This window comes from Nerophis lumbriciformis, linkage group LG07, assembly GCF_033978685.3.
Source record: "Nerophis lumbriciformis linkage group LG07, RoL_Nlum_v2.1, whole genome shotgun sequence".
In the NCBI taxonomy this organism is placed as follows: domain Eukaryota; kingdom Metazoa; phylum Chordata; class Actinopteri; order Syngnathiformes; family Syngnathidae; genus Nerophis; species Nerophis lumbriciformis.
Genome location: NC_084554.2, coordinates 20,382,807 through 20,396,526, shown reverse-complemented (window position 1 = coordinate 20,396,526; position 13,720 = coordinate 20,382,807). Strand labels below are relative to the sequence as shown.

The 13,720-nt window shown below is 45.0% G+C and overlaps 1 protein-coding gene across 1 annotated transcript in view; it reads left to right on the top strand.

Moving 5' to 3' along the window:
• Positions 1-13,720, top strand: part of garem (GRB2 associated, regulator of MAPK1) — a 55,714-nt gene that overhangs the window by 6,274 nt on the left and 35,720 nt on the right. Inside the window, exon 2 of the mRNA XM_061965693.2 lies at positions 11,166-11,306. Within this exon, the coding sequence (XP_061821677.1) occupies positions 11,166-11,306 (141 nt within the window). The remainder of the gene's footprint in view (positions 1-11,165; positions 11,307-13,720) is intronic.

Sequence of the window (13,720 nt, the reverse complement as noted above, 5' to 3'; positions counted from 1 at the left end):
TGCACTATCTTGTTTAGCTTATTCATTGTTTATGTTCTTTGTTTGTTTGATTTTTTTGTTTTTTTGCTCTATGCTTTTTAACCTGTAAAGCACTTTGGTCCAATTTTAAAAAAAATTGTTCACCATCCATCCATCCATCCATCCATCCATCCATCCATCCATCCATCCATCCATCTTCTTCCGCTTATCCGACGTCGGGTCGCGGGGGCAGCAGCCTAAGCAGGGAAGCCCAGACTTTCCTCTCCCCAGCCACTTCGTCCAGCTCTTCCCGGGGGATCCCGAGGCGTTCCCAGGCCAGCCGGGAGACATAGTCTTCCCAACGTGTCCTGGGTCTTCCCCGTGGCCTCCTACCGGTTGGACGTGCCCTAAACACCTCCCTAGGGAGGCGTTCGGGTGGCATCCTGACCAGATGCCCGAACCACCTCATCTGGCTCCTCTCGATGTGGAGGAGCAGCGGCTTTACTTTGAGCTCCCCCCGGATGACAGAGCTTCTCAACCTATCTCTTTTTTTTTATTTTTTATTTTTATTTTTTTTTATGTCCTGTCCAGCTTCTCAGGCAAATCATATAGTTGATGTAGATGCCCATGTCGGCTGTTCAGATTTACTTTACAAAAGAGAAGTGTAGGATACTTCTCTTGTTGCCTTATTTGTATTTGACTTTATTAAATGTATTTATATTATCATTTAGTGCAGCCGGGCCGGAGCAGGAGGGGATAGAAAGAGAAAAAAAAAGAAGACAGAGGGGGAAATTGTGGGGACAAGAGGGGGATTAGACAGAGAGACAAAAACAACAACAGCAAACAACAACAACAACAACAATAGAGCAACATCAGCAAATATGACATGTACAAATATGATGGTAAAAGTAATAGCAAATAAGCAGTTAGCGAAAAATAAAAAATAATACAGAAATAACAATGAGCATTATTACACTACAAATGGATCAATACAAATACCAATAGAAATAGCGCTATTGATAATGAACAATACCAATAATTTACCTTTATTATCAACAATACAGTTGTTTAAATGCAACAATACATATACATAATGATAACTTGAGATACGAAAGAATGCAGAAAAATGGAGGGGGAGAAAGAGAAGCAACCTACATTAACCTTGTAGATTGTTATAGTCACAATAGGTTAAGCTTTGTCAGTGTGCCATGTGTTACACCCAGTTTACCCTAGGGCAACAACGTTAATATATGTTTGATGAAACGTGATTATGTGCATGAGTGTAAGTATGCATATGTACTTGTATATGTACAGAATGTGTATATGTGTTTGTACAATGAATGTATATGTACAGAATGTGTATATGTGTTTGTACAGTGAATGTATATGTACAGTATGTGTATGTGTATGTTTGTATATTGAATGTGCGTGTGGATGTACGAACATTAGGTAGGTAAATATGTACTGTATTTGTGTATGTATGTGGGAGCGTAGGTACCTATGTACGTATGTGAGCATATGTGAATTTGCATGTACAATACATTCGACTCCCAGAGTGCGTGGGAGCCAGAGCACGGCCCCATCACCCCCGAGAGCCCAACCCACAAACAGGAGGCGTGGTGCCCAGGGAACCAGGGACCACCGCCCCCACGCAGCCAAGCCGGCCAGCGACAGGAACCCCAGAGCCCGACCCACCGTACCGCCCACAAGGGCCAGCAGCAGGCCGCAGACAGACGCACCCGGCAGAGGACAGGGCACGAGAAAAGCAGGGGACAGCCAGACCCCAAGCCAGCGAGAGACCACACCCCACACGGGCAGAAAGGCGAGACGCCCCGCCCGAGGGACCCAGAGACTCCCCGCAACCGGACGGGAAGACCGCCCCCGCCCCACCGGCAACCGGGCCCCCACGAGCCCACCCCCCACCCCCGGAGAGCGCGGCGAGGCCAGCCCCCGGCCACCCCACCCAAATCGGCCGCCGCAGGACCACCCAGGCACAGGGCCACGGGAACCACCCACCCCACCCGCAGGGACCCCAACGATGGAGATGGAACAACCAGCAACCGCCCCGCCGAGCCCCCCCCCTGAGGGAGGGGAAAATTAAAAAATAATATTAATAAAATATATTAAAAAATAAATAAATAAATAAATAAATTAATTAATTAATTAAAAAAAAAAGAATTAAAAGAAGATCACAGACATGCTGACAAACAAGGTCACTACCCCAGCAACTGGCCGACTCGCAGCACCTCGGAATACCTTGCAGCACCAAGCTACCACAATAGACGCAGGGACTAGGCCCAACAGGCCCCAACCAAGACGGGCACCCGGAAGGGATGGACAGCGGGACCCAGGAGCTCCAGACACGCAGTTCGGATGCAGTAGCCTGAGGCGTCGACCCCCGTCTGACAGGCAGGCCCAGAGCGTACCCCCAGAAATATACATACATACATACATATATACATACACATACACACATACACGTATACATACCCACACATACACATATATACATATACATACACATATGTACACATACACATATATAAACATACATACATACACACACATATACATACATATACACAGTTCGTCAGCCCCGACAGCCATCACGCGCGCGCGCTGCCATCAGTCACAACTTCAGCCACACCCCTGCACCAGACCCAGCAGCCACGGGCGCCCACACCACAAACAAACGGCAGCAGAAACAGCAGCCGCAATAACCCCAGACAGCCAGCACCAGCCAATCAAATCAAAGCGATCAAAAAAAAACTGCGACCAGCAACCACACGCCACCAGGGCCATGGAGACCAGCCGGCGCCAGCCCGCCGGTCAGCCCGAACGCCAACACGCAAACAAGAGACACCAACAACCCCCCCAACCAAAAGGCCCCCCACCCCAACCCAAACCCGCACAAACACACCAACCTATCTCTAAGGGAGAGCCCCGCCACCCGGCGGAGGAAACTCATTTCGGCCGCTTGTACCCGTGATCTTGTCCTTTCGGTCATAACCCAAAGCTCATGACCATAGGTGAGGATGGGAACGTAGATCGACCGGTAAATTGAGAGCTTTGCCTTCCGGCTCAGCTCCTTCTTCACCACAACGGATCGATACAGCGTCCGCATTACTGAAGATGCCGCACCGATCCGCCTGTCGATCTCACGATCCACTCTTCCCCCACTCGTGAACAAGACTCCTAGGTACTTGAACTCCTCCACTTGGGGCAGGGTCTCCTCCCCAACCCGGAGATGGCACTCCACCCTTTTCCGGGCGAGAACCATGGACTCTGACTTTGAGGTGCTGATTCTCATCCCAGTCGCTTCACACTCGGCTGCGAACCGATCCAGCGAGAGCTGAAGATCCTGGCCAGATGAAGCCATCAGGACCACATCATCCGCAAAAAGCAGAGACCTAATCCTGCAGCCACCAAACTGGATCCCCTGCGCCTAGAAATTCTGTCCATAAAAGTTATGAACAGAATCGGTGACAAAGGGCAGCCTTGGCGGAGTCCAACCCTCACTGGAAATGTGTCCGACCTACTGCCGGCAATGCGGACCAAGCTCTGACACTGATCGTACAGGGAGTGGACAGCCACAATCAGACAGTCCGATGCCCCATACTCTCTGAGCACTCCCCACAGGACCTCCTGAGGGACACGGTCGAATGCCTTCTCCAAGTCCACAAAGCACATGTAGACTGGTTGGGCAAACTCCCATGCACCCTCAAGGACCCTGCCGAGAGTATAGAGCTGGTCCACAGTTCCACGACCAGGACGAAAACCACACTGTTCCTCTTGAATCCGAGGTTCGACTATCCGGCGTAGCCTCCTCTCCAGTACACCTGAATAAACCTTACCGGGAAGGCTGAGGAGTGTGATCCCACGATAGTTGGAACACACCCTCCGCTTCCCCTTCTTAAAGAGAGGAACCACCACCCCGGTCTGCCAATCCAGAGGTACCGCCCCCAATGTCCACGCGATACTGCAGAGTCTTGTCAACCAAGACAGCCCCACAGCATCCAGAGCCTTAAGGAACTCCAGGCGTATCTCATCCACCCCCGGGTCCTTGCCACTGAGGAGCTTTTTAACTACCTCAGCAACCTCAGCCCCAGAAATAGGAGAGCCCGCCACAAATTCCCCAGGCACTGCTTCCACATAGGAAGACGTGTTGGTGGGATTGAGGAGGTCTTCGAAGTATTCCCTCCACCGATCCATAACATCCGCAGTCGAGGTCAGCAGAACACCATCCGCACCATACACGGTGTTGACAGTGCACTGCTTCCCCTTCCTGAGGCGGCGGCTGGTGGTCCAGAATCGCTTTGAAGCCGTCCGGAAGTCGTTTTCCATGGCTTCCCCGAACTCCTCCCATGTCCGAGTTTTTGCCTTTGCGACCGCTGAAGCCGCACACCGTTTGGCCTGTCGGTACCTGTCCGCTGCCTCCGGAGTCCTATGAGCCAAAAGAACCCGATAGGACTCCTTCTTCAGCTTGACGGCATCCCTCACCGCCGGTGTCCACCAACGGGTTCTAGGATTACCGCCACGACAGGCACCAACTACCTTGCGGCCACAGCTCCAATCAGCTGCCTCGACAATAGAGGCGCGGAACATGGTCCACTCGGACTCAATGTCCAGCACCTCCCTCGTGACATGTTCAAAGTTCTTCCGGAGGTGGGAATTGAAACTCTCTCTGACAGGAGACTCTGCCAGACGTTCCCAGCAGACCCTCACAATGCGTTTAGGCCTGCCAGGTCTGTCCGGCATCTTCTCCCACCATCGCAGCCAACTCACCACCAGGTGGTGATCGGTAGAAAGCTCCGCCCCTCTCTTCACCCGAGTGTCCAAAACATGAGGCCGCAAATCCGATGACACAACTACAAAGTCGATCATGGAACTGCGGCCTAGGGTGTCCTGGTGCCAAGTGCACATATGGACACCCTTATGTTTGAACATGGTGTTTGTTATGGACAATCTGTGACAAGCACAAAAGTCCAATAACAAAACACCACTCGGGTTCAGATCCGGGCGGCCATTCTTACCAATCACGCCTCTCCAGGTTTCACTGTCGTTGCCAACATGAGCGTTGAAGTCACCCAGTAGGACAAGGGAATCACCTGGGGGACCACTTTCCAGTACTCCCTCGAGTGCATCCAAAAAGTGTGGGTACTCTGAACTGCTGTTTGGTGCATAAGCACAAACAACAGTCAGGACCCGTCCCCCCACCCAAAGGCGGAGGGAGGCTACCCTCTCGTCCACCGGGTTGAACGTGCAGGCTTTGAGCCGGGGGGAAACAAGAATTGCTACCCCAGCCCGTCGCCTCTCACTGCGTGCAACGCCAGTGTGGAAGAGAGTCCAAACCCTCTCGAGAGAACTGGTTCCAGAGCCCTTGCTGTGCGTCGAGGTGAGTCCGACTATATCTAGCCGGAACTTCTCTACCTCGCGCATAAACTCAGGCTCCTTCCCCCCCCCCAGCGAGGTGACGTTCCACGTCCCAAGAGCTAGCTTATGTAGCCGAGGATCGGACCGCCAAGTGCCCTGCCTTCGACTGCCGCCCAGCTCACAATGCACCTGACCTCTATGGCTCCTCCCATGAGTGGTGAGCCCATTGGAGGAGTGACCCACGTTGCCTCTTCGGGCTGTGCCCGGCCGGGCCCCATGGGGACAGGCCCGGCCACCAGGCGCTCGCCATCGTGCCCCAACTCCGGGCCTGGCTCCAGAGGGGGGCCCCGGTGACCTGCCTCCGGGCGAGGGAAATCTGAGTCTTTGTTGTTTCATTCCCATAGAAGTCTTCGAGCTGCTCTTTGTCTGATCCCTCACCTAGGACCTGTTTGTCTTGGGAGACCCTACCAGGGGGCATGAAAGCCCCCGGACAACATAGCTCCTAGGATCATTGGTACACGCAAACTCCTCTACCACGGTAAGGTGGCAGTTCAGAGAGGAGAAAATTTGTTCACGTGCTATATAAATAAAGTTGCCTTGCCCCCCCCCTCCCCCCACACACACACACACACACACACACACACACACACAGCGTGCCTCATCTCCTCTCACACGACACCGCAGCTCTCCAATAAAACACACTCAGATCTTCTCAGTTTCCAGTTGATACTACATAAAAAAAATAACGTAAAATAACGCGGTAATGCATCATGTAGTAACGGTAACTGAGTTACTGAATGTAAAAAATAGCACGTTAGACTACTAGTTACCGCCGAAAATAACGCCGTTACAGTAATGCGTTACTTTGCAACGCGTTAGTCCCAACACTGTCTATGTGTTCTGAGGGCAATCCTAAAATATCTTCCGCTGCTAACCTAATCTTCTCTTTCGCTAACTTACTTTCCAGTATTTCCGTTTCTCTATTGTATTTCCTACAATGTATTAAAACATGTCCTACACTTTCTCTCCGATGGCAATAGTCACACAGCCCTATATTATATTTCCCAATCAATTTCAGTGAACTATTTAGATATGTATGTCCTAATCTCATTCTAGTAATAATGTATTCTTCCTTTCTATTTCTATTGCCTCCTCTCATTACACTTACTCTCCTCTGGACTTTGTAATACTCTCTACCCTTTGTTTCCTTATTCCAATTATCCTGCCACTTTTTATTGTGTTCTATCTTAATCATGTTCTTCACTTCTTCTTTGGGTAATCTCCATGTTTACTTCTGTTTTAGTGGTTGCTTGTTTTGCGTACCTATCTGCTAACTCGTTGCCCACAACTCCTACATGAGCAGGAACCCAGAGAAATGTTACCACACCTCCCGCTTTATTTATTCTGCATATTGCCTGAACTATTTCATAAACTAAATCTTGTCTTGTTTCTGATGCTATGTTTTTTATGCTAATCAATGCACTGCTCGAGTCCGAGCACACGACTGCATTTCTTGCTTTATTTTCCTCTATCCAATTAACTGCCATATAAATTGCGACCAATTCCCCCGTAAAAACAGATAACTTATTACTGATTCTTTTATTTAAAACTATGTTTCCTTGTGCGATAACTGCTGCAGCTCCTACTTTATTACTTATAGTTTTTGATGCATCTGTAAATACCATGATGTTGTCTAAAAACGTTTCCTCAATCCATTGTTCTACCTGGTAACTATTTAAATTTCTATTCTTTAATAATTGCATATTTACCTTTGGGTTGTCATACATCCACGGTGGTATTGCAAGGATTGCCAATCAACCTATCCCCAGGTGCATGTTTCTGGAGGTGGGAGGGATCCCACGCAGTCACGGTGAGAACATGCAAACTCCACACAGAACGCCCTCGTGCTGCCCCTATATCCTTTTCATCCATCCATCCATCCATTTTCTACCGCTTATTTCCTTCGGGTCGTGGGGGCGCTGGAGCCTATCTCAGCTACAATCGGGCAGGAAGGCGGTGTACACCCTGGACAAGTCGCCATCTCATCGCAGGGCCAACACAGATAGACAGACAACATTCACACTCACATTCACACACTAGGGCCTATTTTAGTGTTGCCAATCAACCTATCCCCAGGTTCATGTCTTTGGAGGTGGGAGGAAGCCGGAGGTATCATATTAAACTAAAATTGACCTTGTTTGGCCTGTGTCATACATGCATTATAGCATAGCGACATTTAGAGCAACATTACACGATTCAACATGTCTAAAAATATCTGAGCAAGTAAATAGTGATAACAAATCACACATAAAAACAGTAATACAAAAATAATTACACACAAGTATAAGAAGCAGAAATGTAAGGTGGCACTTGTGTTAAGGCTGCAAAATTATTTAAAGTTTACTCCCTTTCAGACATGTTGCGTTGTGAACTTTAAACAATTCTGATGTAACTTTTTAAGCATGTTTGAAGTAAACTATCCATCCATCCATCCATCCATCCATTTTCTACCGCTTATTCCCTTCGGGGATGCGGGGGGCGCTGAAGCCTATCTCAGCTACAATCAGGCGGAAGGCGGTGTACACCCCGGACAAGTCGCCATCTCATTGCAGGGCCAACACAGATAGACAGACACCATTCACACTCACGTTCACACACTAGGGTCAATTTAGTGTTGCCAATCAACCTATCCCCAGGTGCATGTCTTTGGAGGTGGGAGGATGCTGGAGTACCCGGAGGGAACCCACGCAGTCACGGGGAGAACATGCAAACTCCACACAGAAACTACTGCTACATATTTGTACGTTTAATTAAAGATTGACCGATATGTTTTTTTCAGGACCGTTACCGATTATTAGTAGTCAAGAAGGCCGTTAACCGATGTTTGGAGCTGATATTAATTTGCAGTAAAATTGAGCTAAATTTAACCCACATCGTTCCGCCCCCTGCCTTTCTCCCGTTCCGGATGGGGACACAATCCCTGGTCGACCACATGAGAAGCAAGTGTGCTGACCATCGAGCTAAAAGCCCGCGCTGGCAAACACAGCAGTCAGCACACTCTTGAAGTCGAGAGAGAGTGAGGCTTACTAACAAACACATTGCACGGCCACACTGGCTTACCTTCCATTACATAAACTTGAATAGTACACGTGTGTAAACAGCTGGACAAGGCTTTAAGTTGTTTTTGTTTTTCTTTGTTTTTTTTTAAAGGACACATCAGACCAGTAACCTTACACTGTTTTATGCAGTGCTAATGTTGTGATTAATTTAGCAACAAAAAACACTAAGGGACTTACAAACACCTTCATCATGTGTGTATAATGCTGTGGGTCAAAGGAGCAACATTTGCATTTCAAAATATGGGTAATCTCCTGGGGAAATTGATAAAAAATATGGGATTTACTTACATCACAATAACTTGCCATTGAATTTCATTAAAGTGTACTGTATATCAGTTTATGGATTTTATAATCTATTTACCATTTACCATTAATACATTGTAAGGTTTCCTAGTGAAGAAATAAGAACTGTTCTGGGCTTCTTTACGTAACTTATACAGTAGTTAAGACATTTATGAAGCTTGCTGACATAATTCTTTCCTGGATGTTACAGAAAGTATGATACTGTCTGAGCTGCTGCCTGCTTTAATATAGTAGGTCACCTATTCGTCGAGATATTTAAACAAAGTTTGAATTTTTGGCAGAGATATCTTTTCTGTCATCTTCATGTCCATCCATCTCTGTCGAGTTATTTGATTGAACCACGGTACTGATCGATCGCTGTCGTAGTGAAAACACACAAAACGGACCAGCAAGACGCCAGGAAAGAAGGACAAAAACTGGCAAATATTGAAAGTGACCAGCACTGCATGAGACTGAGAATAATTCTTACAAGAAGTGAATTAACAGATATCAAAACAGATTTGGGGAGAATGACAATAAGAGACAAAATTGGGCTCCAGCAAAAAGGGAACTTTTCTCAGGTAGTGCAAAAGGGCTGATGCTTGAGCAGTGGTTATTCTATCTACTTCACTATTTTTTTGTGTTTTTTTAATTACTAATGTCATATGTATCTTTATTTTGGCCATAATTGTGCAGCCCTACTTGTGTTACAACCTTTTATATTATATATTGTTCTCCCGAGTGAAGTAAGCTGCTGTGTTGTTGGTACATTGTTTATGTTTGTGATTGGTCATCTGCTGCTAATCCCGCCTCTTTATGTGAACATGTGTCATGAAGTGGTGGTGATGAACCCCAAGATGCAGAGATGACAGGCTTGGTACAAGAAAACATGGTTTTAATGTTCAAAAAAGCAAGGAAAACACAAACCAGGAAACAGCAAACAGGGACAGGAGTCAGGATCCAGGGAATAGCTCACAGCATTCAAGAAACAGGCAGTCCACAGCATACAGCAAACAATACTCCAGCACTGACTGGAGGGCAAGGCAGGTATAAATAGCAGCTGACTGATTGACACCAGGTGTGGCCAGGTGCCAATCAGTCGCAGCTGAGGGAAACAGCGCTAAGGGAGGCAAGCAGGAAACTGAACAAAAAAATAAGAGCGTTGACAGGAAATAAAACACAAACAGAGGGAAAACTAAAACATAACCAAAACTGTCAGTGACAAGCCTGACAACAATAATATTTGGAAATACTGGTATATTAATTGAAGAAATACTGGTATAATATTGAAGTAAATACTGGTATATTATAAAAAAAAAAGCTGGTATATTATTTGAATAAATACTGGTATATTATATGAGTAAATACTGGTATAGTAAATGAGCAAATACTAGTATAACATACGAGTAAATAATTGTGTATTAATTGCGTAAACACTGGTATATTACTGCAGTAAATAATGGTATATATTACAGTATATGCTTATTGATTCATTATTAAAGGAATACAGGTATATTAATTGTGTATATTATTTGAGGAAATACTGGTACTTTATATTTGGAAATACTGGTATATTATTTGAGGAAATACTGGTACATTATGGAAATACTGGTGTATATATATATATATATGTATATATATATATATATATATATATATATATATATATATATATATATATATATATATATATATATACTGGTATATTATTTGAGGAAATACTGGTACATTATATATGGAAAAACTAGTATTTTATATATAGAAATACCTGTATTATATTTGATGAAATACTGGTATATTATTCGACTTAACACTGGTATATGATTTGAGTAAATATTTGTATATTATATGACTAAATACTGGTATAGTATATGAGAAAATATTGGTGTATTATTTGAGTAAATACTGATATATTACTGCAGTAAATAATGGTATAGTATTAAAGTATATAAATATTGATATATTATTGAAAGAAATACAATTATTTTATTTATGGAAATATGTTATGTGTGGAAATACTGGTATTTTAAGTGTGGAAATACTGGTATATTATTTGAGACAATGCTGGTATATTATATATGGAAATACTTTTATATTATTTAGGATATATTGGTATATTATGAGAAATACTGGTAAATTATGATAGGAAATACTGGTATATTATTTGAGGAAATGCTGGTATATTATATATGGAAATACTGGTATATTATTTAAGGATATATTGGTATATTATGAGAAATACTGGTATATTATTTGAGGAAATACTGGTATATAATTTGAGGAAATATTTTATATTGTTTGTTTTGGTCATGGTGTCTGAAGTCACATGATTTGATTGTACTGTGTATCATTCATAATGTGTGTCACCATGCGGTGGAGAAGAATTGTTTGGGGAAACAATGGTGTAAATGATGATTATTGTTTCCGTTTCAGGCCAGCTAGTGGAAGGGCTCAGAGAAAACGACTACCTCTTGATTCATTCCTGTCGTCAGTGGACAACCATCACAGCTCATAGTTTGGAGGAAGGACACTACGTAATTGGACCCAAAATAGAGATCCCGGTTCACTATGAGGGTAAGTAGTTACTGTAATATATATTTTGTGATGTATGTTTAGGAATGGGTACCGAATCCAGTAATTTGTTTGGCACCGACCAAAATCCGCCGGTCCTACCGATTAATGTAAAATCCAACGGTGCCATGTTTCGGTACATAGTGACATCATGCCCGGTTGCCGACTCTGCCGGCTTGTAGCACTCACTTACCCCAGCAGCACTGAGAGCGGACTCAGCCTGAAAACCTGTAGGTTATGTTGCAATTTTTAATGCCAACAAAGATTCAAAAAACGCTCCAGCATAAGTAAAGTAAGGCTCCTCTTTAAAAAAAAAAAAAATGCGCTAGCTTGATACTATTATACAATGGCTTTGCTATTGTTATGCTACTGCCTAGCATTTTTACATGGCAATTTTAAAACCTCCAAATGTGTTTATAAAAACTACAACTAAGATGAACATTACCATCAAACAGCTGAAGTGAAGTGAATTATATTTATATAGCGCTTTTCTCAAGTGACTCAAAGCGCTTTACATTGTGAAACCCAATATCTAAGTTACATTTTTAAACCAGTATGGGTGGCACTGGGAGCAGGTGGGTAAAGTGTCTTGCCCAAGGACACAACGGCAGTGACTAGGATGGCGGAAGCGGGGCTCGAACATGCAACCCTGAAGTTGCTGGCACGGCCGCTCTACCAACTGAGCTATACCGCCCCATATAGCTGGTGCGTAATAAGTACAATAATTACATCATTGACTAGTGATGTCAATGTGATATCAAACTCTCACAGAACGATAATGTCACTGTAATAAGGCCCATCCATCCATCCATTTTCTACCGCTTATTTCCTTCGGGGTCGCCGGGGGCGCTGGAGCCTATCTCAGCTACGATTGGGCGGAAAGCGGGGTACACCCTGGACAAGTCGCCACCTCATTGCAGGGCCAACACAAATAGACAGACAACATTCACACTCACATTCACACACTAGGGCCAATTTAGTGTTGCCAATCAACCTATAAGGCCATAGTACGATATTGTGGTATTGCCTCCCCCCAAAAAAGACCTGGTGAAAATGCCATAGTGTGTAAAATGAAGTGGCAGGAAGGTTTAGGATAAACACACTTACCGTATTTTTTCGGACCATTGGGCGCACCGGATTATAAGGCGCACTGCTGATGAGCGGGTTTATTCAGATCTATTATATGAGGCGCATAAAGGGGTCATATTATGATTTTTTTTTTTTTTACATTAAAAACACTTCCATGTGGCTTACATAACATGTATTGGTGGTTATTTCAATCAATCAATCAATCAATGTTTATTTATATAGCCCTAAATCACAAGTGTCTCAAAGGGCTGCACAAGCCACAACGACATCCTCGGTACAGCCCACATAAGGGCAAGGAAAAACTCACCCCAGTGGGACGTCGATGTGAATGACTATGAGAAACCTTGGAGAGGACCGCATATGTGGGTAACCTCCCCCCTCTAGGGAGACCGAATGCAATGGATGTCGAGTGGGTCTAACATAATATTGTGAGAGTCCAGTCCATAGTGGATCCAGCATAACAGTAAGAGTCCAGTCCACAGTGGGGTCAGCAGGAAACCATCCCGAGCGGAGACGGGTCAGCAGCGCAGAGATGTTCCCAACCGATATACAGGCGAGCGGTCCACCCCGGGTCCCGACCCCGGACAGCCAGCACCCCATCCATGGCCACCGGATCTGTGTGTCTCCCCTTCCACAAGGGATAGGGGGGAGCAGAGGAGAAAAGAAAAGAAACGGCAGATCAACTGGTCTAAAAAAAGGGGGGCTATTCAAAGGCTAGAGTATACAAATGAGTTTTGAGATGGGACTTAAATGTTTCTACTGAGGTAGCATCTCTAACTGTTACCGGGAGGGCATTCCATAGTGCTGGAGCCCGAATAGAAAACGCTCTACAGCCCGCAGACTTTTTTTGGGCTCTGGGAATCACTAATAAGCCGGAGTTCTTTGAACGCAGATTTCTTGCCGGGACATATGGTACAATACAATCGGCAAGATAGGCTGGAGCTAGACCGTGTAGTATTTTATACGTAAGTAGTAAAACCTTAAAGTCGCATCTTAAGTGCACAGGAAGCCAGTGCAGGTGAGCCAGTATAGGCGTAATATGATCAAACTTTCTTGTTCTTGTCAAAAGTCTAGCAGCCGCATTTTTTACCAACTGTAATCTTTTAATGCTAGACATAGGGAGACCCGAAAATAATACGTTACAGTAATCGAGACGAGACGTAACGAACGCATGAATAATGATCTCAGCGTCGCTAGTGGACAAAATGGAACGAATTTTAGCGATATTACGGAGATGAAAGAAGGCCGTTTTAGTAACACTCTTAATGTGTGACTCAAAGGAGAGAGTTGGGTCGAAGATAATACCCAGATTCTTTACTGAGTCGCTT